At 40.2% G+C, this 27,623-nt stretch overlaps 1 protein-coding gene across 11 annotated transcripts in view; it reads left to right on the forward strand.

Annotated features, from left to right (window-relative positions):
• The window catches only part of SYNE1 (spectrin repeat containing nuclear envelope protein 1), a 446,099-nt gene that overhangs the window by 309,287 nt on the left and 109,189 nt on the right, over window positions 1–27,623 (forward strand). For all 11 annotated transcript variants that reach the window (XM_046669209.1, XM_046669206.1, XM_046669212.1 and 8 more), the window contains 9 exons: window positions 4,081–4,212; window positions 5,176–5,285; window positions 10,269–10,425; window positions 13,523–13,654; window positions 13,850–14,005; window positions 14,887–15,096; window positions 19,493–19,594; window positions 24,592–24,711; window positions 27,074–27,274. In XM_046669209.1, coding sequence (XP_046525165.1) covers window positions 4,081–4,212; window positions 5,176–5,285; window positions 10,269–10,425; window positions 13,523–13,654; window positions 13,850–14,005; window positions 14,887–15,096; window positions 19,493–19,594; window positions 24,592–24,711; window positions 27,074–27,274 — 1,320 coding nt within the window. The remainder of the gene's footprint in view (window positions 1–4,080; window positions 4,213–5,175; window positions 5,286–10,268; window positions 10,426–13,522; window positions 13,655–13,849; window positions 14,006–14,886; window positions 15,097–19,492; window positions 19,595–24,591; window positions 24,712–27,073; window positions 27,275–27,623) is intronic.

Genomic DNA, 27,623 nt, shown 5'->3' on the forward strand with positions numbered 1-27,623 from the left:
CCATTATTGACCTGGAGCAAGATCCTTGAGCTTCCTTCAGCCTTTCTTACAGATCAGTTTTCTCATCTCTAAAGCAGGGGAAATAATAGTATTTCACTTTAAAAAAATCCTGAAGTTTTTAATGCAAGTAATGCTCACAGTAAGTGCTCAAATTGCAGTGTTTATAGTAATTAATAACAACAACCAACTGTTTGCAAGCCACATTCTTCGGGAGGATAGCAACTCCTGACATGCTGGAAGGCAAGGTTTCAGTCTGGTCAGGGCCAGCTGAGCTCGCTGACAGCGGCTGTGGTGTCCACATGTGGCAGATCCTGCCCCAGGCCACAGGGATTCTTCAGCTTGAGAAAAGTCCTGACTCCGCCCACAGGTGTAAGCTTTCCTGAGGGTTCTGTCGTATGAAATGTACATATGAATGGTAGTGTTTTGCTGTGTTGAAATTGATCATTGCTTATTTATTTTATCTTTTTTTGAGGAAGATTAGCCCTTAGCTAACATCCATGCCCATCTTCCTCCACTTTGTATGTGGGAGGCCTGCCACGGCGTGGCTTGCCAAGCGGTGCCGTGCGCACAAGGGGATCTAAACCGGCGAGCTCCGGGCCCCTAAGCGGAACCTGCCCACTTAACTGGTGCATCACCGGGCTGGCCCCAAATCATTGCTCATTTTTAAGACATCTATAGATTCCAACATATTTTGTCTAATGAGTTTCCAGCATATAAGATTGAAAAACTTGATGGATTTTTTTATCATTAGAGCTTTTAAAAGAGATTATTTTTCCAACTGTAGGAATAAAAGGATCCCTGTGTACATATTATTGCCATGAAAATGATCATTTCCCTTTGTGTAGAAAATTCGGAATTGGTCTGAAATTAACTAACGCTAAAGGGGGAAAAAAAAAATCTTCCACTGAGCATAGATGTCAGTGAGGTTGTGGCCGTCTGTGGGGGGGGTTGCGTGATTCAGGACTGGAATACCTTCCTCAGCCTTGTGTGCCCATAAACACACCGTTTCTCAGTTTTGCTTATCTATAAAACGGTCTTATCTGTTACAGCCATTCTTTTTAACTAGTTGGACTTCTGTGCGTACCAAAGAATAACCAATCCCTTCAGTTTCCCCCACAAATAGATTCCTTCTCTACGTGAAGGGACACAGACTTACTGTAATATTCTCTCTTGAATTACACGGTATCTTTCTTGGAAGAAATTTAGGTCGTTTTCACACATTATCATCCACCAGAGGAGCCAAGAGTTTGCCCTGCATCAATAATGAAATGCTTTATAAAGAAGTGTTTTATTTAAAGTTTAGCATTCCCCAATCCTCACTAATCTTCCAAGGAATGTTCCTGGCAAAGTGGTTACTCTTCCAGTATTTCCAAAATAAACAGCTTATGTGGCCCCACCCAAGGGGGAGTCTGGGTGCAGAAGCCCCTTACTTCCTATTCCCTAGGTGGGAGAGAAAAACTGTTATCAGACCTCAGAGAACGTAATTACCATTATTTTATTGCCTCTGTCAGTGCCTTCTCATCCCAAGGGGCGAGGGAGTGAAATTTGAACTGGATTCTTAATCATTTTTTGCTTTCCGTGGTCCAAGTCTTATGTTTCAAAGTGACTAAATCGGTCAGAGAAAAATTCACTTACTGAAAAACCTAACCCAACCACATAGAAAATACATACTTGGCCTCTGCTTTTGATGCTGCTTAAATTTTTTTTCCTCTAAAGCTGTGGATCCGATTAGTCAAGTATGACTCCCCTTCTTAGCTCTTAAGTCTTAGAATCTGAATATGTGTGTTCGTGCATGTAAAAGTGGTTAAGCTGTTCTCGAGACCTGAGGTTTCAGTTGTCATTTTTCCAAGCACTGATTTGGTGTGAGGAATTTGAAAGAAAAGCTCTCAAACAGGCAGTGCTAACCGGCGTCGAAGGGTGAGGTGGTGCATTGAGAAGTTACCACACGAGGCTTCAGCCTGGACTCAGAGAACAAACCTTTGCTGAAGAGCAAAGTGGGCAGGAGGTGACTGGATCCCACCAAAGAGAGTCAGCAGGTCATGGCCATGCCGCTTGGTCATGTTTTGTAAGCTGGAGCAGCTCTGCTTGAGAACATCTTTCAACTGACTTCTTTGGGGTCATTCTCTACAGGTCCCTTTTGACCTGCTGTTTCATCCTTGCTGGAAGAGCCAGGATCTTCCAGAACTTATTCTGGGTAGATGTGCATTCTCAGATGGGAGAGACTGTTCCATGAAGAAATGTGAGGGCTTCAGTCCTGGAAGAGCGCCTCCGCCCTGCACCTTCCACCTTCTTGAAAATTCGATGCTTGTTTGTGAGAGGCGTTCCTGGGGGGGTGGGGAATATGCTGAACTGGGCGTCACTTTCACCCATTCTGAAGGTCCTACAAAATGCAAATCACGTATTTTATACCAATGGTACCCCCATTATTTTACCTAAACCACATCCTCTTGCTGGAAAGCGGCATCATCTTAAAGGAAAGGAAGTCCCCACGAGCTAAGGTGGCTCAGTGTGGGAGAGGACTATCTCCATGATCGCCTGTAGCTTTCACTGTTTCCCTCAGTTCACTTCACTTCAAGCACTGATACCAACCTTGCAAAGTGCGTTATCTCAGACATTTTCCAACGTCATCATGAGATTCTAAGGAGTTAAGACAGGAGGGTAAACAGACTCCATCTATTTCCCTGTAATAGTGTAAAATTCTGAAAAGAAGAGAAAGAAAAGGGTCTTTGTGGCAGTCAGGCCCGATGAGCTGGAGTGGCGGGGTCCCATTCCATCATCGGATACAGCAAAGAAGGACCAAAGCACAGAGGAGCTACAGCCCCAGAACTAGACGGCAGGACGACTCCTCTGCGGAAGCAACGTGCCCAGTACCCGCCCCCACCTGCCCCCCCGTACTCCAGCCACATGGGCCCCTTCACTGCACTTGCTCTCTCTGAGATGCCAGTTTCTTCCCCCTTCTGGGCTTTGCTCAGGCTATTCCCTAGGCCTGGAGGGCCCATCCCCTGGATCTTTGCCAGGCTGGCCGTGTCTCATCCTTCAGTGCTCGGCACACTTCTCTCCTCTGGAGATGCCTTCTCCACCAGCCTTCTGATCCATTCTCTAGTTTCACGTTCTTTGTTGCTTTTAGACTATCTGTCTCATCTTGTCTATTATCTGTCTCCCCAGCAGAGCCCTTGTGTGGCTTTTTGTTGGCAGAATATAACTCACCACCATCCCCCCAACCCCATGAGTGAATGAGTCATTAAAATTGTGTAATTTGTGGGGCCAGCCCAGTGGTGCCGTGGTTAAGTGCGCACATTCCACTTCGGCAGTCTGGGGTTCACCGGCTGGGATCCCAGGTGTGGACATGGCACTGCTTGGCAAGCCATGCTGTGGTAGGCATCCCACATATAAAGTAGAGGAAGATGGGCACGGATGTTAGGGCCAGTCTTCCTCAGCAAAAGGAGGAGGATTGGCGGCAGATGTTAGCTTAGGGCTGATCTTCCTCAAAAAAAAAAATTGTGTAATTTATCCTTTGGCTTACACCTATGTGTGAGTAGAAGGGCTCTCCTTCAGAACTGATTCCATTCTGGTATTCAGTATTTTAGGGCCTTTCCAATTCCATCAGAATAATCAAGCAGGAAGGATAAACTCCTGCCTGGGCAATAAGTAATTACTTTTGTCTTTTTCCTTTAGCCAAACTTCATCAAGGCCAGCAGTGGCAGCACATGGCAGTGGGGTCTGGTCCTTGTGTTGATAGTAGAGGAAGTGAGAACCAGAGTTATATGCTTGTGGAAAAAATTCTAGAATAATATCTGGTGACCACATCAGTCAGCTAAAAAGCCTAGCCTCTAAATAGTTTTTCCCCTCAAATATTTCTAAGTATAATCATCTATTTATGATTCTCCCTCTTGCAAATGCCATAAATTTATGGGTTTTGTGTTACCTTTTTTTTTTTTTTTTTAATGTGAGTGATTTCACATCCAAATGGAGCCATTTTGGTACCATTATCCAGACCACACTAAAGGAGTTGTCACTTCATTTGGGTTAAGGTTTTCCTGTGGGTAGGATGGCTCTTGATTTCTACTTTGTTAAAAGCAGGGAACAGCACAAGAGAAGGAGGAAAGTGATGCTGACTTGACTGCTGCTCAGAGCCCCAGTGTCCAGGAATGGCTGGCCCAAGCTCGCACCGCGTGGTCCCACCAGCGACAGAGCAGCCTCCAGCAACAAAAAGTAAAGGATTTCCTACCTCCCTCTGACCTGCAGATCTACCAAGCAAACACCTTGAGAGCAGTTTTGTAGAAGGATAAGTTGCTTCTGTACTAAAGGCACAAGATGCTCCTTTATCTTCTCTTCGGACAGAAACGAGACCTGGCTAGCTGTTCCAATGTACTAACTTGTGACCGCTGGAATGATCGGTCATTTTAAAGTCTAGTCTTTAAGAAAAGCTTGTGTTTAGGTTTATATATGGTGCAACTCAATTATAATCTGCCTTATCAAGGATATCTACTCTATTTTCAGTTGGTCCCAATTTGAGTCTGTTTTATATAATAAAAACCTCAGGAAGGCCTCTGAGAGTTGGTAAAAGCCTGAAATACATGTTTTTGAAAGAAATTTGATTTATTTTCCACTTGCAAGTGGATACCATCACAAAATAGGATTGCAAATTTTTGTCTAGCGAAACAAATGAGCTTTGAATAAGAATGATTTCTCATTGATACCTTAACATTATGTATAGGACATATTAAAATGTTTTATTTTCTTAAAGAGTAAAAACATTTATCATAAATAATGGAAAAGTAAAGCTGAATCCATTGATAATCCCATTTAGTGAGTAAGAGGGGAATTAAAGAGCTGTTCCTCTCAGGGATCTCTCGCGGCTAGAACAAGGCAATGTTGATTTTGCAAAGTGAAAGTGCATTTTCTACCAGTAGAGGGCACCGTTGCCCAGCAAAATTTTCTTTTCCCCTTGGTTTTTCCAAGATTTTTCAGAGATTTCTTTTGTCAACTCCAGAGAAAGTTATTGAGTACTTTAGAGTAATATTCGAGCATTTACCTAAAACACACCTTTTATGCAGTGTGCAAACTTTAAAACTGAATACAAAAGTTCTCTAATTTTCTAGACATAGAACCATGATTGTAGACAAGAATCATAGAGGAACAAAGCGGTTTTCATTTGTCCTTTTCGTTGAGCAGGAGTTGGAACAAGAATTAGCAGAGCAGAAGACCCTCCTCCGGTCGGTGGCCAGTCGCGGGGAGGAAATTCTGACCCAGCATTCAGCAGCGGAGACCTCTGGTGGTGTTGGGTATGTTTCGAAACACTTTTTCTCTTCTTGTCACTGTGTCTTCCTGACATTTGAAGAAATGTAAATATCTCACTCAAGATTTTATTTTAGGGGCTGGCCCAGTGGCATAGCGGTTAAGTTTGCATGTTCCACTTTGGTGGCCTGGGGTTCGCTGGTTTGGATCCTGGGTGCAGACCTGTGCACTGCTCATCAAGCCATGCTGTGGCAGGCGTCCCACATATAAAGAAGAGGAAGATGGGCACAGATGTTAGCTCAGGGCCAGTCTTCCTCAGCAGAAAGAGGAGGATTGGTGGCAGATGTTAGCTCAGAGCTAATCTTCGTCAAAAAAGAAAAATTATTTTAAATGTCTTCTGCAAAAATTTAATCATTATGTTTTTCCTTTAAGATGCTAAATTTCCTTGCATTTTGAACGTCTCATAGCACAGCATGAGTATAGCTAGTAATTACAATGGCTAACTTGTCTGCCCTGTTTCCAGGCTGGTCAGCATATCTGTACAGAGAAGATGCTCTTGAGTTCATTTTTTAAAATCAAATAAGAAATGCATTATAAAATTAGATCCCTGTTGTTTCTAACTGAATGATCATATATAACTGCAAAACATTTTCCCTGTAAGAACTTATCTTCCTCTAACATCATTCTGAAAAATAAATGTAAGTGCCTACTGAATATCTTGATTTTTTTTTTGAGGAAGATTAGCCCTGTGCTAACATCTGCTGCCAATCCTCCTCTTTTTTGTGCTGAGGAAAACTGGCCCTGAGCCAACATCTGTGCCCATCTTCCTCTACTTTATATGTGGGGCGCCTACCACAGCATGGTGTGCCAAGTGGTGCCACGTCTGCACCCGGGATCCGAACTGGTTAACCCAGGGCCGCCAAAGTAGAACGTGTGCCCTTAACTGCTGCGCCGCCGGGCTGGCCCCCTGGATTTTTCTTGATGTTCTATTTCTATAATTTCTACATGTAAAGTCATTGAGCTTTGTGTCCTGGTTTGGAGTGGAGACCAAAAGTCTTATACGCAGAAAAGTAAAGTGTTAAAAGAAAAATTAAGGTGATGTTTCAAGTTGAAGACTTGGATTTAAAACATAGGAAGGAAAAGGCACTGAAGCGGAGTGGACGCATCCCTGTATGTTGAGTCAAGGCTGGGTTTTATTCCAGCTCTCCTGCTGTCACCCTGGAAAAGTTACTCAGCTCAAGCCTCAGTTTGCTCATCTGTAGAATCAGAGTAATAACCGACCCGCTTCATCACAGAAGGGTTGTGAAGGCTGTGAATGTCAACGGAGAAGTTATCTAAGAAAACTTTCTTTAAAGTCTAAAACGTTAAGAAAAAAGTTTCGGTGAAACCTCTGTGTTCATGCGTTGCTAAAGGTAGTAATTTAGTAGTAGTGTCGTTTGGCCGTAATATGCCAAATAGCTTTAACTCCACTGCCTTGAATGTTCTCATGTCTGATCATTTACTTGAAGGAAATAAACTAAAGGAGGAAATACATATAATAAAAATAATTTTGAAATATTATTTATAATACCAGATAATTGAAAAGGCAGAAATGCCCAATGGTATAAAAAAGCCTAAGAAAAAAAGTATGTATATATAATCTTAACAAGAAGTTATGTAACAGTATCAGAAAATGTATCTGTGATACTAAGTACAAATGTGATATAAAATTGAATGTAGGGGCCGGCCCCATGGCCAAGTGGTTAAATTTGCACACTCTGCTTAGGCAGCTGGGAAGTTTGCTGGTTCGGATCCTGGGTGCAGACCTTTACACCACTCATCAAGCCATCCTGTGGCAGCATCCCGCATACAAGAACTAGAATGACCTGCAGCTAGGATATAGGACTATGCACTGGGGCTTTGGAGAGAAAAACAAACAAAAACAAAACAGAGGAAGATTGGCAACAGATATTAGCTCAGGGCCAATCTTCCTCACCAAAAAAACATAAAAATAAAAATTGACTGTATGGTATATGTGTGGGTAAGAGCCAGACTAGAATGTAGATTATCAAAACTAACTTTGGAAAGGCAGATTTTAAGATTTTTTTTTCATTTTTTTTCAGTTTAGTCAGTGCTGACATACTGGTACTGATATACGATATCAGTGTTCACTATATACATATATATGTATATATTTGAGAATTTCAAGGGCAAAATGATAGAAACCAAACTAAAATGCAATTGTCAATACACATATTCTAACAAAATACCTAGGAAATAGGAAGACATTCAAGAAAGGAAAAACAAATCAAAAAACACTAAAAATATCGATACAAATAATAAATATCAATTAAAAAAATAAGAATGAATACTATTATGGCATCTATAGTCAGAAATTCCATTAAAATAACCCTAAAACTGTAAAAATTGTGTTGAAATTGGGGCCAGCCTGGTTGCACAGTGGTTAAATTCTCACACTCTGCTTTGGCCTCCTGGGGTCCACTGATTCGGATCCCAGGTGAGGGCCTACACACCGCTCATCAGGCCATGCCGTGGCGGGGTCCCACATACAAAATAGAAGAAGATTGGCACAGATGCCAGCTCAGTGACAGTCCTTCTCACACAAACACACACAAATTGTGTTAAATTAAATACAAAGGGGTTTTAAAAATCTCTGTTGTCCATGAAGCTTAAAAATGCTGATAAGGCCATAAATATGTGTGTCTATACAAACCCAAGTGAGAAACACTGTGCCTTCCATGCTGACTCCAAATCGAGACTTGCATTCATTTTGCAGTTTCTATTCTGTTTCCAGTTCTTCTAAGATGTTTATTCATCCTTCATAGTTTTCTCAATATTTTTGCCAAACTCTGTCTTTATAGAGAACCCACCACACATATTGCCTCCCCATCATGTGTATAGTTCACAAAAAGAATCAGGAGGAATCTTCCGCAACTTTCTTGCCATGATCTTTTTTTCTTTCCTTGCCCTTTAGCTTTGGAAAGGACCCAGATGAAAATTTTTTAGAGAGGTTTGCTGTGCGGTACTGGCTTTCTGTACAAAACTGATTTTAAACGCTGCCTATAAATTCTTTAGTTTTTATACAAATTCTTTGGAAAAATCACCTTCAAATCTGGTTAGTTACCATTCAAGCATGCCTTTCAAACCTCTGGGTAAAGATACCAAGCGAATGAACAACCATAAATTAAGCAATATCCAGAAGCCAAAAGAAAATATATATATATATTTCAACAGAACAATAGCATCGCTACAAAAAACCTTTATATATTCAGGCTTTAACTTGTTAGCTGATTTTCCAAGACTATCAAATGTGAATTGGTTTATGTAAGAAAACCCCTGTGGGAAGGTCATGACCTGCTTCGTGGGTACAAATTTAATATATAAAGAATAAGTAGCATGTGACATATAGGAGAGTTGATGGAGGAGTCCTTCCAAGATTACTAAGGAAATTAATTGATATAAATATCAAAGGGAAAGAAGAATATTTTCCATGGAAAACAAAAGGCTATGTTCCAATTTAAGACTGATTAGCTGGTGGTGTTTTATATGTGTCAATGATTAAATATAAGAATATAGATTTTAAATATCCCCTGGTTTTATCCTAAATTGTTATGCAAACATAAATGAATTAAAAGTGATGTGTTACAAAAGACAGCGCAATAAAGAAATTTAATTTCATAAGAACTTTAAAACTTGATTTTTATTTCAAAAGATTTTTTTAAAAACACACAAAAGTCCAGAGACTAATAAACAAAATTAGGGCTATCAATTGTATTTTGGCACTTTTTTCACTCACCATTACTTTTTTAGATTGATTCATGTTGACACATATAGATCTAGTTCTTTTCATTTTAATTGCTTAGCAGTATTTTACGTTGTGAAATAAGAACTTATTCCCCCATTTTCTTGTTGTTGGGCATTTACATTGTTGCCGGTTTTTTTCTTGCTGTGACTGGCATTGTCGAACTACCCTCTTACATGTCTCTAAGTGCACAGGTGGGAGAAATTCTCTCGGTTGTATCCTAGAAGTAGGATTCCTGCGTCATAGCCTTACAGATAATCATTTAAGGCTTACATCAGCGGACTTACCTCAAGAAACTGTTGTATTCAAAACTTCTTCTTAGAAGAATTGGCTTTGGCATACTGTATAGTATTATCTTGCCAATGGAATTGTTATTTTTTTCCACTTGAACAAAGCTTCTGTCAAAATCGTAATTACAATCTAGTGTGCCTTTCAGATGGCATGGTTCTAGTTAGGACTTCAAAACTCCTGACAAACGAGGATCTATTGGAACTTGGGTCCCCCAGATTCTTGTTGTTACCGTTACCACTGTCATTAGGCCCCATTTATTGAGTGATTATTATTTGCCTCTAAATTTAATTCTCATACTTCTGCAAGATAAATACTGTCTTCATTTAAAGATGGGAAAATTGAGGCTCAGGGAAGTGAAGCAAATTACTCCAAGTCACAAATCTAATGTGCTGGAGTGGGGATCAAAGCAGATCTGTCTCACCCCAAAAGCCGTAGTCTTTCTCAGATGCCACACTGCTGCCTGTCTTTAAGGATGATACTGCAGTACCTTACTTTCACGATCTGTACTCCCAGTCTGGATCCTAAAACCTGGTCTATAGTATTTTCTTTGGACTCAGCGTAAAACTCTCCGTAGACTAAGCGTATTTTTAGGGCTTTTGAATTAATTTGTAGGGTATTTGTCAAAGGATACTAATCTAATTATACACATTCTGATTCTAAAAGTTACAATTATTTTTTTATCTTTAATATTGAACTATTTTCAATGTATTTTTAATTTAATTGTGCTCATGGTTCAATTATAATATCAGTAAGAATATACTTGTTTTATGGTTAGTGTCAAATTTTCTATTTTTATTTATATTTTTAAAGTGTAAGCTAATGACTAAAATAATCTAGTTCCAATTTTAGAGCCAGATCTAGTAGGTACAATGAGTTACCTAGAACTTATCACCTTTTTGCACACATTGTAAACTTAGATTATTTATTCTTCTAATAGCGAAAAACCTGATGTGTTATCCCAGGACTTGGGGATGGAAGGGGAGCAATCTCCTGCTGAAGACCAGATGAGAATGAAATGGGAAAGCCTACATCAAGAATTTAGTACCAAGCAGAAACTACTACAGAATGTTCTGGAACAGGAACAAGAGCAAGTGGTACCAAACATTTTGCTTTTCTCTATTACTAACATAAAAGATGCACAGCTTATGCTAAAGGAATATAACTTGTGCAATAATGTTTATTTTTATTATCAATTCAAAATGACATAAATTATTCATCCTGTATGTTTCTTGACAAGCCTGTTTCGTGTTTTCCTTAATTGTATATTTGTATGTGGAAATTTATTTGATTTCTAGATCCTATTTTCCTTAGAGATGATTAATATCTGATGACTCAGCATAAACTATTAAATTTTAAGTGCCCCCCCCTTTTTTTCTTTTTTACAACTTTGAAAATTAAAGATTCAAATCAAAGATATACACATCTCTGGCAAAAGAAATTCCACAAATCTGGGAGTAATTGTCATGTTATCTTATTTTCCATTGCTACTTCCAGTATTTAATAGTTTCAGAAGATCTTAATGAAAAACATTTTGGGAGCTCGTTGGATCTAAAAGGAAGGGGAAGCCAGTGGTCAGCTAGAATGATTACTAACCCATCTGTAGGCTGGTTCCCAAGATGGGTAGGTACTGTGTGATGTTGGATTTGGTCCCGCCAAGCAAGCCAAATCCAGTGGAATTGGATATAGCAACAGAAGGCTCCAGGTGGATGACAGCTATTAGTTCACTCTAGGCAGAAGCCAGACAACAACTGAGAGTGAGAGGAATCGCCCTCTTAGAGAGCTAGTGAGTGAGGCAGGAACCCAGGCAGCCCTTTGGATGCTCACCCCAGCTGTGGCTTGGCAGGATTTTGAAGGCGGAAACCTAGTCCCAGGTCCTGGGCCAGCAATGCTCCTCTGGGCCATTCCATGACAGTAGTATTATCAGAGTAAATTCTAGAACCTTTACTGTGGCTCTGAGGAGGCTGCTGTTCTCGTTGCTCTGGCCAGGACTAGCTTAGGGTCTGAGAGAGGCTTAACCTGGAAGCAAAAGGATATCAGTAAGGTGCATCTGAGGAGAGAAAGGGGAGGAGCTTCTTGCCAGGATCACCTGAAAGGAGATGGTCTAAATGTTGTAACGTGTCCCCTCATCTATGGGGAACCGTTCGCAAGCCCCTCCAGAGCCATCCATTTCTATCTCATTTTACAAACTCTCGTGGCATGCCACACCCTCTCACTCCCCTCTCGGGCCAGGAGCCTACTTTGCCTCTGTCCACAGGAATAGACACCAGCTCTGGCCCTAGGGCACATAGAGCACTCCATTCCTAGAGGCGGTTGTCCCAGAACCATACTCCACCCTGGGAGATGTTGGCCTACAGTTTTGCACGGACCTCCTCCCTGTGTTTGAGTTAATCCTTCTTCACACCCCTGATCACACATTCCTCAGACCCGCAGCTTGAAGTCTTGATTTCTGATCTAGCTCTCCTGGACTTGACCACTAGCTTGCCTTCATGTTATAGTGTTTCCCCATTCCTTTGACTGTGAGAGATATTTACAGACCTAAATCAGGGACCACAGTCTTTTGTGACTCTCCTGAGGCAGATAAATCCAGGACATTTCTAGTAATATTTCATGCTTACTGTTCTCCATTCATTGAATGCACATCCCCTGGATTCCACCTATTGTCCATTCAGCTTAAAGTGCCTGCATGATTCATCCAGTGTCTGCAGACCTCCTGGACATCCCATCCATTACCTGCTCTTATGTCGGAGAGCTCCTTTTTCTCTCAGCGGGTGCCATCCTGGCATCTCAGTATTCTCCATCTGGGCTTGTTCTGCGGCCACCTACATTCCCACATGATATCTGGACTGTTAAAGTTTAGGTTCAGGTTCATGTCTGTCTTCCCTTTGGAATTAGAAATGGAAAGCATCGAATGTTCTTTATTTTATGACATTTTTGCATTCGAGTGCTTTCTTTAAGGAATCACCAGTCATTTGTACAAAGTGCCTCCTGGTTTGTTTTCTTCTCTTTGGTGTGAAGAGATGGGAGATAAGGTAGGGAAGGGGCAGTTTAGCTGTGGGAGTTTCCAAGAAGAAAAGGAATGATCGTTTAATGTACCCATTTTGTGTTCTAGGCGGTAAGCTTTCTAGGAACTCTGTGGTGAGGTTGACGTTCTCTCTACTTTGTAGATCTGTAAATGTAGCCTTGGAGAGAATTTCTCAGGGTCTCATGACAAAGAAGAGGCAGAGCTGGGATTGAGACGTAGGTCTGTCCAACTCTGTAGTCCATCCTTTTTCACGCTACTTACTGACAATTTTGTACACCAGACATACTTATCCTCTCAAGCTTAAAAACAGGCACATTTTTTTGGCCTAAAGTTCACTAGGTCAAAAGGCATTTATTGTTTAGAGCAATTTTCTTTCTCTATTCATTTCCAGTGTATTTAGTATCCCTATACAGAGCAGCCTACATGGCTCCAGGATAAAATATGGCTCCTGCTCCTAGGAACCTATAACCCAACCAAGGCAATATTTTATACAGTTTTGAAAAATTAAGCAATCATGGTAGACTCCATAAGTGGGAAATTAAAGAGAAGTAGAAGTAAAAAATGTGGAAAGCCACCATGGGAGGTGTGGAATTTGGTGAGTTTTGAAGACGTGCTGGGTGGTGGGCGTTCCAGCTACGGTGGAGAAGGAGCCTGGCATGTTGAGAGGATAATGAGTAATCAGCCTGAAGGCAAGATGAGGATGAGGTGTTTTGACAAGTTATGGGAGATGGAGTTTGACTGGAAGCATTAAAGAGTTTAAATGTTAGGCCATTTCTTGGTCCTTACTAGGGAGATGTGTATACCTAAGAGAGTTTAGAGGAGGTAAGTGAATGACGAAAGCCAAGGGGCCAGGGTAGATCTAGTATTTAGGATGCATTAGTTCATCATGGGTGATGCTCAAACCAAGAAGACAAGTTGAGAGGAAGGCTGTGATAAGATTTCATGCATGTTTCCCACCACCTTTCTTTGGAGTCCATCAGTGGAAACGTTGCCATTGCTGAATCTGCTCACCATGTTTAGTCAGCGTGGTATGTGGTAGGGGTCATATTTATCCAGAAGAGTTTTTCATAAGGACAGCCTTTCCAGCATCTGCTTCCACATGCACTGCTAAATGAGAAAGCTGGACATGCTACATGTGCCCTTAATAAGCCGCTGCTGTTCACCCACAGCTCTACAGCAGGCCGAATCGGCTCCTGTCTGGCGTGCCGCTCTACAAAGGGGACGGGGAGACCCAAGATAAATCTGCAGTGACCTCTTTGCTGGATGGATTGAACCAGGCCTTTGAGGAGGTTTCGTCCCAGGTAGGGCTGCGCTGTTGGTTTGCTTGTGGATCTTGGTGTCGTGAAGCTGTCCCCCCCCGGGCACGAAGTGTTGAGACCCATTGCTAGATCCTAGTCCTAAAAGGAAGAGCCACTGGGGCCGGCATCCCATCCTGCTATTTTTCTTCTATTTCTCAAAACACCGTAATTCATTGTTTGTCCTCTGTTGTTTTCCAGGGTGGAGGGACGAAGAGGCAGAGTATTCACTTGGAACAGAAGTTATACGATGGGGTCTCAGCCACCTCTACTTGGTTGGATGATGTCGAAGAACGTTTATTTGTCACCACAGCCCTTTTACCAGAAGAAACAGAAACTTGCCTCTTCAACCAAGAGGTCAGTTTGGCCACAGCTTGTGTCTGTGAGTGTGTGACATTGAAGAGCACTTGAAATCTGATACTGAATAATTAATGTTATGTATAAAGAAGGTTAAACGTGAAACAGTTCTAATAAAGTGCAAATTAAGTGTATTTCCAAGCAGCGTAATTCAGAAAAGAATTGCCTAGATATAAAAAGCTCCCAAAGGTATTTATGTTTTGCATTTTTATTCTTTTTTAAATTTTATTTATTTGTTTATTTTTTGGTGAGGAAGTTTGGCCCTGAGCTAACATCTATTGCCAATCTTCTTTTTTTGTTGTTTTCTCCTCAAAACCCCAGTACATAGTTGTGTATCCTAGTTATAGGTCATTGTGATTCCTCTCTGTGGGATGCCTGCCACAGCATGGATTGCCAACCAGTGCCATGTCCGCACCTGGGATGCGAACCAGTGAACCCTGGGCTGCCGAAGCGGAATGTGCAAACTTAATCACTGTGCCACCGGGCCGGCCCCTGGCCCCTGCATTTTTTCTTCTTTATCTTTTGTATGTAGGAGGAGGAAAAACTGGAGGACTCTTTGTAGAAACCCTGTTGTCTATTGTAAATCCTCTACATGGGAAACAGTAAAAAAAATAATGTTTGAATTCCTAAATATCACTTTGCAAAACTCATTTTTCACCAAATGTATATTATTACTAGGTAATGATGTAAAGCTTCTGAGAACAATCTCTCCAGCAGCAATTTGCATAATGTTTATAGAAATGTAAGAAAGTGGTTCAAGTTGCCTTAGTTGTAATTATCATTGAACATTAAGAGAGAGCAGACTTTCTATGAGGAAAAGATTTGTATATGGATTCATGGATCTAAACATTGAAATGTGCTTTTTCTTTCATCAACCCTAGACTCTTGCCAAAGATATTAAGGAAATGTCTGAAGAAATGGATAAGAACAAGAACTTGTTTTCCCAAGCATTTCCAGAGAATGGCGATAACCGAGATGTTATTGAAGACACTTTGGGTTGTCTTTTGGGCAGGCTATCCTTGCTCGACTCAGTAGTCAATCAACGATGTCATCAGATGAAGGAAAGACTTCAGCAAATACTCAATTTCCAGGTAAGACGTTATCAAGAGATGCTTGACCATTCTCTAGCTATGTTCAGTACTAAACAAGATGTCTTATTGAGGTATGATATAGACTTTTTTCCCCAAATGTATAATGAAGAGCAAGAACATTCCAGAAAAACAAGGGGATTGAACTCATGACTTAGAAAACTGAGAGTTTTATGCTCCTAGAAATGGAGGGTTGAGAAAACCAGCCAACCAAACTAAGAACTGAATAGACCTTTAAATTCAACCAATAAAAGTGGTATTTATGGTATGTTATAATTTCCAGGTGATAATAGTACAGTTTAAAACGTATGAGCAAAGTGACATGCAGGAAGTGCTGTCATACAGGATGAACCCTAGACTTCAGTACCCAGGGGCTGTTGAAGTAACTATGGCTGAATCACTTCTACTTGTGCTAAAAATGTGTTGCGTTACTTCCCAACCCTGACTCCTCAGTCTTAGTGCTTTTTAGCCTCAGACTAGAGTTCTGTTTCCAATTGAATAATTGTGTGCTTGTGAAACTTTTCTTATGACCCTAAACTTCAGCAAATGCAAAAGTCGCTGGTAAACTTTTAGTGTTGGTTTTCATTCCTAATAAAAAGCACCCTTTGGGAATATTTAAGTTTTAATTGAATTTTATTTTTAACAAACAGAAGATTTATAACATAGATACATGTACTTGGGGCCAAAAGTTTGACGTAAAATTTTGATTTGTAAAAAAATACTGTAAAATGTCAAATAGATGTGGTATTGGCCAAGAAACCTGGAATTTTCTAGATATTCATGTAGAGGGACAAATTATCACTACCTTCCAGTAGTTTAAATTCTTAAAGCTACAAAGTAAAATTATCACAAATGTTTGTGTATCTTTTTTATTCACAAAAATTTTCCACGTCCACTGTTGTCTTTGATCTTCACAACATCCCTATTAGCTGAGCATTGCTGTAATATTCATTTTGCAAAGTCAGAAGGGCAAAAATTAAGAGTCTCTAAGCTGACCCTCCTGGGTTCAGATTCTGGCTCTGTCACCTACTGCTGTGTAACCTTAGCTGCTTCTCTGAGCCATGGTGTCCTTGACTATTAAATCATGCCTCATAGAGTTTTGTGAGGATAAAATGTGGAAAATACTTTGAACAGTATCTGAAAGATAGTAAGCACTCAGCAGGTTTGGTTATTGTTGTTGCTATTAATAATAGTATGTATTATAACAGATACACGATCTGAAACCAGCGGATTTTTATGTTTTGTATTGTTAGGGTGATGGCAGGGGAGATGGAAAATAGTTGACCTATTCAAGATGTATTTTGAAGGCAGGCTCAGCAGGAGAGCATTTGTTGATGGTTTGGAGATAGAGAATGAGAGAAAGGAGGGGCTGCTGAGGAACTCTAGGGACTCTGACTCGAGCATCGAAGGGGCATTTTTAACAGCAGCCTGGTGGATAGCAGTGTCGTTGACAGTGGGCAAGACTGGGTCGTTGGCAGTACCATTGGTTGGGCAAGAATATGGGGTAGAATTAAGATACTCAGGTGAATAGTCGCAGTAGATATTTGGATCTGCAAATCTGTGGCTTAGAGGAATGACCTGGACTGGATGTTTGCATGTGTATCTTTTATGTTGTGTAGTTCGTAGACAGGAAAGAGCATCTCACTTGGAGTCAGAAAAGCTGGGGTTGGTTATTTGGGTATTTTGTTTTGGATGCAAGATCTGATTGCATGTACATCTATGTGCACTATGTCTAAAGTCAGTAAGACTGTTGTCCAACTTGTGGAAACTTATTTCATTACTCTAAAATCCATCTTGCATAAAATAATGCACTGACTTTTAACAGCATTCTAGTCTATCAGCTATGAATGAGGCAGGTTAAAAATGAAAATATGTGTATCACTCAGAGACATATTTCCCTTTTTCAATTTGTATTTACTATGCTAGTGTCTTTGGTGCTTTAAAATTTTTATTGGTAGTTATAGCCAGTCAGAGTAAAATATGAACTGAGAGAATACTCTGGAACTCATTTTGTGTAGAGGACCAAGAGGAGAACATGCAATCATGAAATTCTCTTTAAATCATGTTCTCTAGTTTTCCTCTGCCAGTAAGTTTCTAGTTGTTGGTGGCCAGCTCACGAACAAAAACGGACATTTCAAGATGTTTGTGTTCCAATTTAATTGAGAGAAAGAGTTCCAATGTTAATATAATTAAAGGTCAAGTCTACAAACCATTTTCTTTTACTTTGCACCAAGCACCTGGTATGCTGTCCGTGCTCAATAGTTATTGGAATAGTGTGCCTTCATTTTTCATTTAACCTTTGCGTATTAGCTTTTGCCAGACTGCTATCATTATCCTATACGCAGCAGACAATCTGGAAGAATGCACAGGTGTTACGTAGATGTATAGCGCCTACGTGGACTCACAACAATTTAATGTCAACTATGCTGTAGGTAAAACATTTTTCCCGTAGACTTAACGCCAAATACATTTCCTGGATGTTTTTATAATCAGGTATTTTAAGTTATTTAAAAAATGAAAGAATTCTTTATTTAGATTTTATTAAGTGAGGCAGCACAAATGATTTCTAGAACTTGAAACTTGGACCTGTTCCTCAAACAGCTGGAATCCTGCCTCTTTACGCCCTACAGGTAATTCTAGTGAGTATAAGAAAAAAATTATGATGTCTGTTATGTGTGTAACGTATAGATACCTTAATTATCCTGATGTATCACAAATGTAGTATTAAGAAATGGTTAGAGCCTTTGGATTTTTATTTTTAAGAGAATATCAACATCCATATGGGTATTAGCACCTCCTAAAGTTTTTTATTTAATAATTTTTAAATCAGTGATATTCTTTGCTTTACCATCTTCTTGACTAGTCTCTTCCAATAATTAGTGCGACTTCCAGAAAAGTGAACACTGTTTTCTCTTACCTCGAGTGGAATATAATTAAGATAGAAAATATGGCATTAAAAATGTAAAGACCATGTATAGGAAATATACACTCTCCATTTCTAACCCATGTTATGTTATTTATCTTTATCTATTCATTTAGATTAACTGAACTAACGTTGTTCTAAATAAATGTAGATAATAGAAACTTAATTCCTTTTTGAATCTATTCAAATGAATGGGAACCCTCTTTTCCTACACATCCCAATAGATAAATGTGTCGTAGTTCTAATGGCCCACGTGGCATCACCCTGAACATAGTTGAATAATACAAACATGATCATAACTCGTAAAGAAAACTCTTGTTTCTGGCGTCATTTTTCCAGCGCTGTTATTACAGTTTCCTATTTGGTCCTCAACTCGGCTTACAGACTGGTTTGGGTTTGCTTAGTGACAGTTACTGCCTCTGAGAATCGTATGCTTTTCTCTAATTCTCATGTTCAGTGCTATTTCTGTTTTTTTATTTTACTGCATGAGCTACCTACTGTTTTGCTTTTCGGCCTTGGGTTTTGTGTTAGTGCTTCCACACATCCCCATAGACTTTCTTTTCTTCCTTGGTGTGATTATTCTTTTCATGAGAGGGTCAGAATTTGTGTGTCTTGGTGACATGTACTTGTATATGATCCACGCCTGGTGAAGTGGATTTGATGAGTCAAACTTCAGCCTCTGACGCACAACCAGCCCCTCATATGCATTTGCTGACCAATAAGAAATAGAGCTTATTGGCTGATATTCCACGGGAAAAGTTAAAAATTTTATCATTCAAATTTTGTTCCAGTTCATTATTCCCTTTAGCATTGAGTACTGAAATTCTGAAGTTATTTTCTTTTTGTAAAACCTAACTCAATGTAAATATATTTGGACTTTTCAATGAGTAACGTTTATGAACGGAAGGCTCAGCTAAGATCGTTTTGCGTTGTCTCTTTGTCTGTCTTTGGTCATCGTGGGTGATATTTATTTTCTAAGCTTCTGGAAGGCTTTTTGTAAGTTTGTGCAAAATCTTTGAAAATAGGAGAAAGAAGGAAGTGAGGGAGAGAGGGAAGGAGGGGAGAGAGGAAAAAAGAAATCATATTATTCTTAATCATATTTTTTCCCAAATCAGGATGACACCAATAGGTTGTTTTACTAGATAGAAAATCATTAGTGTAATATTTCTGCTGTAGTGTTTAAATGTGCACACTTATTTCAGATATAACCAGAAGATTAGAGTGAGCATTATTGCTTTTTATTCATATACTTCGTCTCCCTTTACATCGTGTTGGAAATGCTTTGTGTAACAAATTCTTTAAAAGTCGATTTTAGCACTTAGGTAAATTGTTACCAGTTTCTTTTACCTCCCCATAGTTCTTCTGGATATGAAACTCTTACGCCTCTATCTTATTTCTAAGAATGTGTGTTATATTTACAACCATTTTGAATCCCCTGTTACACGTGTTAAGTCGTGCTATTGCTTTCCTCCGTAGAATGATCTGAAGGTGCTGTTTACCTCACTGGCGGACAACAAGTACATCATTCTGCAGAAGCTGGCAAATGTGTTTGAACAGCCTGTGGCAGAGCAAATAGAGGTATTTACAACTGCCTTTTTCCAGAAGAGCAAATGCATAGAGTAGCTAGGATTTACTATGAAATTTCAAATAGTCTATGAGAGATTAATGGCTTACATAGCTTGTTTGTCAGATATTTTCTTTTTAAGTGCCAGGTTTGAATAACTGGCTGGGTTACATTGACTCTGTCACTTACTTCTGCATGGAACTAGGAAACGTGAGATAGGAAAAGGTGTCAGTGACAGATGCTGACCTGAACAAGTTTGCCACCTAACAATGAGATCAGCCCTGAACCTTGATGACATATTACAGAAAGTCACACTGTCCTGGTACAGATGGGGCGCTGTGGCCATGCTTAAGAGGGATCGATTGCCTCCAGCAGGGGTAGGATCAGGAAGATTTTGTAAAGGGAAATATGAACTGGACTTAGAATTTTGGACACACAGAGGCTGGAAAGACAGAGATCTAAGTGAAGAGGGCAGCAGGAACAAAGGCTGACTAAATGTTCGACAGTTCCAAGCACTTCGGGGAAAAGCACTCATCCTGTTTAGCTGAACTTACCGTGAATGAAAGTGATTGAGGGGAAATGAGGTTGGATAAGAAAATTTGAGGGACCAGCCCGGTGGTGCAGTGGTTAAGTGCACACATTCCACTTCAGCAGCCCGGGGTTCAGTGGTTTGGATCCTGGGTGCAGACATGGCACTGCTTGGCAAGCCATGCTGTGGTAGCCGTCCCACATATAAAGTAGAGGAAGATGGGCATGGATGTTAGCTCAGGGCCAGTCTTCCTCAACAAAAAAGAAGAGGATTGGCAGCAGATGTTAGCTCACGGCTAATCTTCCTCAAAACAAAAAAAAAAGAAAAGAAAATTTGAGGCAGCTGGTAGGGCTTGATGAATGTGAGAGAATTTGAACTTTTTTCTACAAACGTTGGTTTCTAAACTATGTTGACTGCACACCTCATTAGTTAAAAAAAAAAAAAAAAAAGCCCACACCACAAATAGATGAATATTTACTTAAATTATAAGAAGGTACCATATTATAAAGCATACACACAAATGAAAATTAGAAATGAATGTGGCTGAATATAAATGAAGGAGTGTTTTATCCTCAGAGATCATCTCACACATTTTTAGATACTTGGACTCACCTTGAGACCAATGGCAGTGAAAAGTCACTGAGGGCATTTGAGGGTGAGACTGAATGTCAGTGGCCAGATCCTGCTCCTGGAAGGTTGACATGGCGGACCAGGTCAGGAAGCAAGATATCCATCATGAGGCTTCACGTAGTTGAACTGATGAGAAGGAATGAGAGATTCAAACTAGTGTAATGGCAGTGAAAAGAGGGAGGAGAGAAGACGTGGGAAGGATGTTACACAGAATAGCTCCTGTTTCATAAGTGAAGTAATTATGAAAAGTGTGTGTGGTAACACAATTTCATAACCTTATTTCAGTAGCCCTCTAAATGTTCTATGGGTGGATCATAGAGAATCCTGCAAATATTTCTCTATGTAAAGACAGATTGATGGATCGATCTATCTATCTGAGATCACTTAAAATAGTTTGCAAAATTATATGTGAATGTGTATTTTTCTTGACCACAATTTCATGTGCTTTTTAAGGCAATCTCTCATTTTCCCCTAATTAGAAACCATTCTTCCATGTCGTATCTTCAACTCGAAAGGATCTTTTTTTTTTTACTTTATTTTTTAAATTTTGGCTCATAATGTCCCTAGATCCAAAAAAAGATTTGAACAACTATAATGATGCTTTGCCTTGAATTTCTCTTGTGAAATATAGGATGTGTATGATCACAAGTGACATTTTTGCTAATTATTGACCAATGCAACTAAAGTAAATGCCAAGATAAAAATAGATTATTTCTTTGAACGAACGGAAAGCGACTAAAAATGTATTCATTCCATCCCAGCCTCCTTGGATGTAAAAGGTAGTAACAGCAGAAGGCAAGGGGATGACGCCCCTCAGTTATGTTCATCTTGGGAGTCGTGTCATTCTGAGCTAGAGCAGACCTGCGGCCCGTGAGCCTGGGGCACAGCTGTCTTCCAGAGATCTCTACTACCGTTCTGAGAATTTCCTTCACTTTCCCTTTGTTGGAGCTTCTCTTTTCTGAGTCTCAATCTCAAGTCTTTCTCTTTATTGTCTTGCTTCCTTGTTTTATTCGGGCATATCCTTACTAAGAAAGGATGCATGAGAGGAATATTTTTCAATATTTTACATGTCTGAAAATGTTCTGATGCTGTGCTCACATTTTGTCGATAGCTGGGCTCTTTATAAAATTCTTGGTTGGAAATCATTTTCTTTTAGAGTTTTTTGTTTTTTTTTGTGAGGGAGATTGGCCCTGAGCTAACATCTGTTGCTAATCTTCCTCTTCTTGCTTGAGGAAGACTGTCACTGAGTTAACATCCATGTCAGTCCTTGTCTGTCTTATGTTGGATGCCACCACAGTGTGGCTCAACGAGTGGTGCTAGGTCCACACCTGGATTCTGAAACTATGAACCCTGGGCCACTGAAGCAGAACACGGGAACTTAACTGCTATGCCACCAGGCTGGACCCCTCTTTTAGAGTTTTGAGGGTTTTGCTTCATTGTTTTCTAGCTTCCTGTGTTGGCTTGAGGAATCTAAAATCCTAAGTCCCAAAGGTCCCCAGTGGTCTGAACTTTCCCAATGGCATGCCTTGGGGAGGGTCTATTTAATCCACTGGACTGGGAGCTCAATGGACTTTTTTTTTCTTTTGAGGACGATTAGCCCTGAGGTAACAGCTGCTGCCAATCCTCCTCTTTTTGCTGAGGAAAACTGGCCCTGAGATAACATCCATGCCCATCCTCCTCTGCTTTATATGTGGGATGCCTACCACAGCATGGCTTGCCAACTGGTGCCATGTCTGCACCCGGAATCCAAACCGGCGAACCCCAGGCCGCCTAAGCAGAACGTGCGAACTTCACTGCTGTACCACTGGGCCGGCCCCTCAGTGGTCTTTTTTGATTTGGCAGCTCTCATCTTTCCATTCTGGAACATTTTCTGATAATTTATTTAATATTTTTCATTCCTTCATTTTATCTGTCTCCCTTTTCGGAACTCCTTTTAGGCAAAAGCTGGATATTCTATTTCAGTCCTCTAATTTTCTTCTCAGGTGACATTTCTCTCTGTGTCTTTTTGCTCTGCTTTCTGGAGATTTCCTTGACTTCAATTCCGAACTCTTCTTCTGAGTTGTGCATTTCTGCTTTCATGTGTTTAATTTTCCCAGAACTCATTTTGGTGCTTTGAATGATCCTTTTTTTGTAGTATCCTGTTCTTGTTTAAATAGATACGTTATCTTTTGCCATCTCTCTGGATATAGTAATGATTTTTTTGGTTGAATTTTTTTTTCCTTTATAATCTCTGTTTCCCTCTGAGTTGCTTTTATTTGTTGCTCATTTTGGTCTCTATATTTCATGCTAGAGGGTTTTCTCAGACACATGGAAATCCTTTGTCGTCCTTCACATTGAGGTTGGAGGACTAAGCAGCTGAATAGGCACTTGGTGTGTGGATGGGGCTTGAGAATTTTGAGATTTATTGGAGGAAGATCTATGTGGGCTATTTGTTGGAGAATCCTCGTGTCAAATTTTTAGATCTTTTCTATCAATCTTTTCATATTTTCTCCCCTCTCCTGTCTGGAGAGTAGAGACGTGGTTCAGCACTCTAGAACATAGGAGCTCCACGTTCAGCATTCTGTGATCATTCAGTCACTTTATTCTCCTGTTTTCAGTCAACTACTCAAGCCTGCAACTGTGTCTGGTGCCCCTCGGTCCACAGACTGTTTTATATTCTCCAGAAAAATAAACTTTCAATTCTTCACCGAGGAGAGAAAGGGGCAGTGTGGAATGAGGAAGGGGATGTGGGAATTTAACTGCTTTTTAAGCAGCTTTTCACCAACCTTCCTTCTTTAGCATCCCACCCCTCTTCATGGAGAGTTAGAGATCCCTGTTGTAAATTTGGTGGTGTTGATCCCCTGCTGGTTTAGGATTCAGCTTTCTCAGAATCCTGAAGTCAGTTCTCATGTATCCTTCTGATTTCTAGCTTTAAAAACTTTATTGCTGTTGTCTTCTTTCTTGTTTTCTTGTTCTTGTGGATTTATGGGGGTGGGGGGAACCCAACAAAAACAAGCAAACAAAATCTTTGCTGTGGTTGTAGTGGGGATGCGGGAAAGAGAAAATAGGACACATGTGTTTCATCTGCCATCTGGAGTCCACGTTCTTTTCATCCTTCAAGGGCAACTGAGGTTGCGTCTCTTCTCAAAGCCTGCTTCGACTGCTCCGGGATTCACTGGTATCTCCCTTCTCCAGAGTCTTCTCTCTGGGATGAGTCGCATCAAGTTTAGCGCCTAATTGTGTTCAGCCTTCTTCTGTTTTCCTCCAGCTCTGAGTCAGCCTAACAGTAAGCTTGAAGACCAAGATGAGCTCTTGTTCTGCGTCTACAGACCTCACTCTGGGAGGCCAAGGCTTAGCAGTAGCAGCCACCTTCATACTTATTGATTGCTTGGTCTTCTACTAAACAAAGAGTAGGCTTTCCCTGACTATGTTGTAACATATTTTCCTCTTGCCTCACAGAATCTCTCTGCAAAGATGCTCAAAACTGCATTTCAGGAAATCAAAACACGATCCCCTAGAAAATCTTAGACAAATCCCTTTTTTTAACTCTGTCCTAGATCGTGCTTCTTTTCAGATGTTGCTATTCATGAATTCCCTTATTTATTCAAGGAAGCCATTGTTCTCCCGGCGCTCTGTGCGAAGTCCCTCCTACCTCCTCAGCGTTAATATAGCTGATCTTAATAAGGGCCTTCTTCCCTTTTCCGTGTAGTAGATGACCATGGTTTTTAATGTTCTGTGGAAATGACTCATTTCGTGGGCATTGAAAATATTTTATGTGGAGAGAAGAGGAACAAATATAGAGGCATGAGAATCACATTATGTGTGGCCAATTGTTGGTGAGAGCTGTAATGAAATGTTGTAATTCTTCCATAGGCAATACAACAGGCTGAAGATGGGCTCAAGGAATTGGACGCAGGAATCATTGAGTTAAAGAGGCGTGGTGACAAGTTGCAGATTGAGCAACCTTCCATGCAAGAGCTTTCCAAACTCCAGGTATGATTTTCTACCAATAGCGTTCAGCTTCAATGATACATCCTAACTAGAAGTGGCAAGACAAAATTATTTTCTCTCCTTTTTTGGTTTTTCTTTATAAAATTCATGTCATGTAGGTCCTAATGTTCCTTCCAAGTAACTCGTAGAAAATTTTCTGAAACTTTTACCATATTTCATGCCATAAAATAAACTGTATTCGCATCCTTCTAAGATCCTTTTTTTCCCCTGACATTTACTTTATTATTATTCTGATGGCTAAGCATTGTGGTATAGTTCTGTTGTGGCATATTGTTTTCTACTCTAGAAAATATAATAATTAGCAATCCAACCTAGAAAAATTAAAAGAGGGATATCTACTGTGAAAAAACAAAAGTCAACCTAGTAAATATCTAATTGCCTTTATTAAGCGATTCATGAATGGGGCAGCACCCACTCTAGTAAGTAGAGACATACCCTGAGGGGTAATACAAAATGGAAAGTTTTTATAGGAAGGAGAGTGGGACAAAGAGGTTATTAGCAAAAGGCAAGAAAGGATTATTTGGGCTGTGGACATCTTCTCTGGGGAGAAAGGAACTGCCAAGGGATGTGTCATGCCCATCACCTTTGCTCCGTCTGGAGAATGGAGAGGGCCCACGTGACAGAGTACCTTGTTGGTGCTGACCAGAAGATTCCAGACTGCTTGATGAAGATACATTTCCTGGGAAGGTCAACACTGCAGTTAGGTTAGGTATTAAATGTAAGTTTAAAATCATGGGCGATAGCACAGGTGACACCCTTTGGGTACTGTGGTTTTAACTTTAACCCTACCCTGTATTGTACTGTAGCCCCAAAATTACTTTAAAGAAAAAATACTCAAGCTAATACTTTTTAGAAAGTGGTTTTTCTCAGGTGTTCAAAAGTATAGTTTATCTTTCATACCTGTTTGAATGGAAGACAGACATTGTTTCAATTCCAGAATGAAAAACAATTAAACTACAAGGTAGCTGACATCCAAATAGACTTCCTGGTGTCCTTCAGGAGTAGAGAATAACTTTGGGTTGATTTGCTTTCCTAGATCTGGCACCTAGACAAAATCTGATATTTGAGTGGTAGGGAGATACTGGAATATTAGACCAGTAAAATTTAGCATTTGATAGGCAATATAGTTAAGTTATATTAAGAAAAAATTGTGTACAGTGAAACACACACCCAATAAGTTTTCCTTATTATGCCTTCTTATAGAGCTCTGGAGGGATTAATAGTGTGAGTCCAGCACAGGGTCACAAGTTCTTCCTTTAGAGAAAATAAAATAGCTCTGTTTTAAAAAGAGCATTTTTATTTTAACTGTCTCATTCCGTTATCTAACATGTCATCATGTCATGAGTCCACTGCCCCCACTCTGTCCCTTTTAGACAGTTTTCTGACAGAGCTTAAATGTCAGGTGTAAGAGTCAAACGTCATAGTTGTAAATAGGCATTAAAGTTGAACTTTTCCAGATTGAGCCATTTTGGCCCGCTAAACATGAATATGATATGTTAATCAGGTCCATATGGCTCAAATAAATTTTGTGTTTGGTGTATCATCATCTCCTAAAAAGTCTTTCCAGTTTAAATAGTTATTTATTTACTCCACCACATTTGGCAAAAACATTACCTTTTTAGGTCATAAAGTCTTTTTGCTCACATTAAACTCCTCAATTTCTCTAGCTCTTTATATGAGGAATAGTCCAAACTCTGATTATTATTTAACAGACAAAATATGAAGGATACTATATTCAGTTACTCTAGAATTATGTAAACATTGAGAACATTATGAAAATTAGAATTACGTTTTCTGTGACATTTCCTTCAGCCAGATGAACAATTTTTCAACATTTTAACTCCACATCTCACCATAAACTCTTGACATCCTGAGAGGACAGTTGTCAAGTCTACCTCATGTCACGTGTAGGTGACATTTTGGCATATTCTTTGGAATGTTAAAATGTTTAGCTTATCTTTTTTTTGTGTGAGTAAGATGGTCGTTGAGCTAACATCCGTGCCAATCCTCCTCTATTTTTTGTGGGATGCCACCACAGTGTGGCTTGATGAGCAGTGCTAGGTCTGTGCCTGGGATCCGAACCTGTGAACCCCAGGACGCCGAAGCAGAGCAGGTGAACTTAATTACTACACCACTGGGCCAGCCCCTTAGCTTATCTATTTTGAAAGAAGTTTTCAAAGTGAGGCTCCTAGGAAAGACAGTGAGGTGACCTATCTGCAGGGCCTCGTGTAGGTCAGATGCCTGAAGGAGCATCCTTGGTTGGGCTGTAGGTTTGGTAGGTAATATGCTCTTAGAGAGGAGCCAAAACATGAGTTGAGAGTGAGTATCTCTGTCTGTTTCTTAGGACATGTATGATGAACTGATGATGACCATTGGCTCCCGGCGGACTGGTCTGAACCAGAATCTTGCACTCAAGAGTCAGTATGAACGAGCCCTGCAAGATCTGGCCGACCTGCTAGAAACCGGGCGAGAGAAGATGGCAGGCAATCAGAAGATTATCGTGTCTTCCAAAGAAGAAATCCAACAACTACTTGACAAACACAAGGTAGAAAAAAAAAAAAAAAAAGAGGAAGAAAATGTCATTGTGAAAGCATATTCTCATTCACTGATGCATATGTAGTAAAACCTAATATTATCAATCTTTTGTGAGTCCCTACTTGCATAAGTTACTCATTAAAATGGTTGACAAATGTGTATTTTTTTTTCTTTAGGAAGATTGGCCCTGTGCTAACATCTGTTGCCAATCTTCCCCCTTTTTTCCGCCCCCAAAGTCCCCCAGTACATAGTTGTGTATTCTAGTTGTAGCTTCTTCTATGTGGGATGCCTCCATAGCATGGCTTGATGAGTGGTGCCAGTCTGTCCCCAGGATCCAAACCAGCAAATCCCAGGCCGCC

The sequence above is a fragment of the Equus quagga genome, chromosome 8, assembly GCF_021613505.1.
Source record: "Equus quagga isolate Etosha38 chromosome 8, UCLA_HA_Equagga_1.0, whole genome shotgun sequence".
NCBI classification, from domain to species: Eukaryota; Metazoa; Chordata; class Mammalia; order Perissodactyla; family Equidae; genus Equus; species Equus quagga.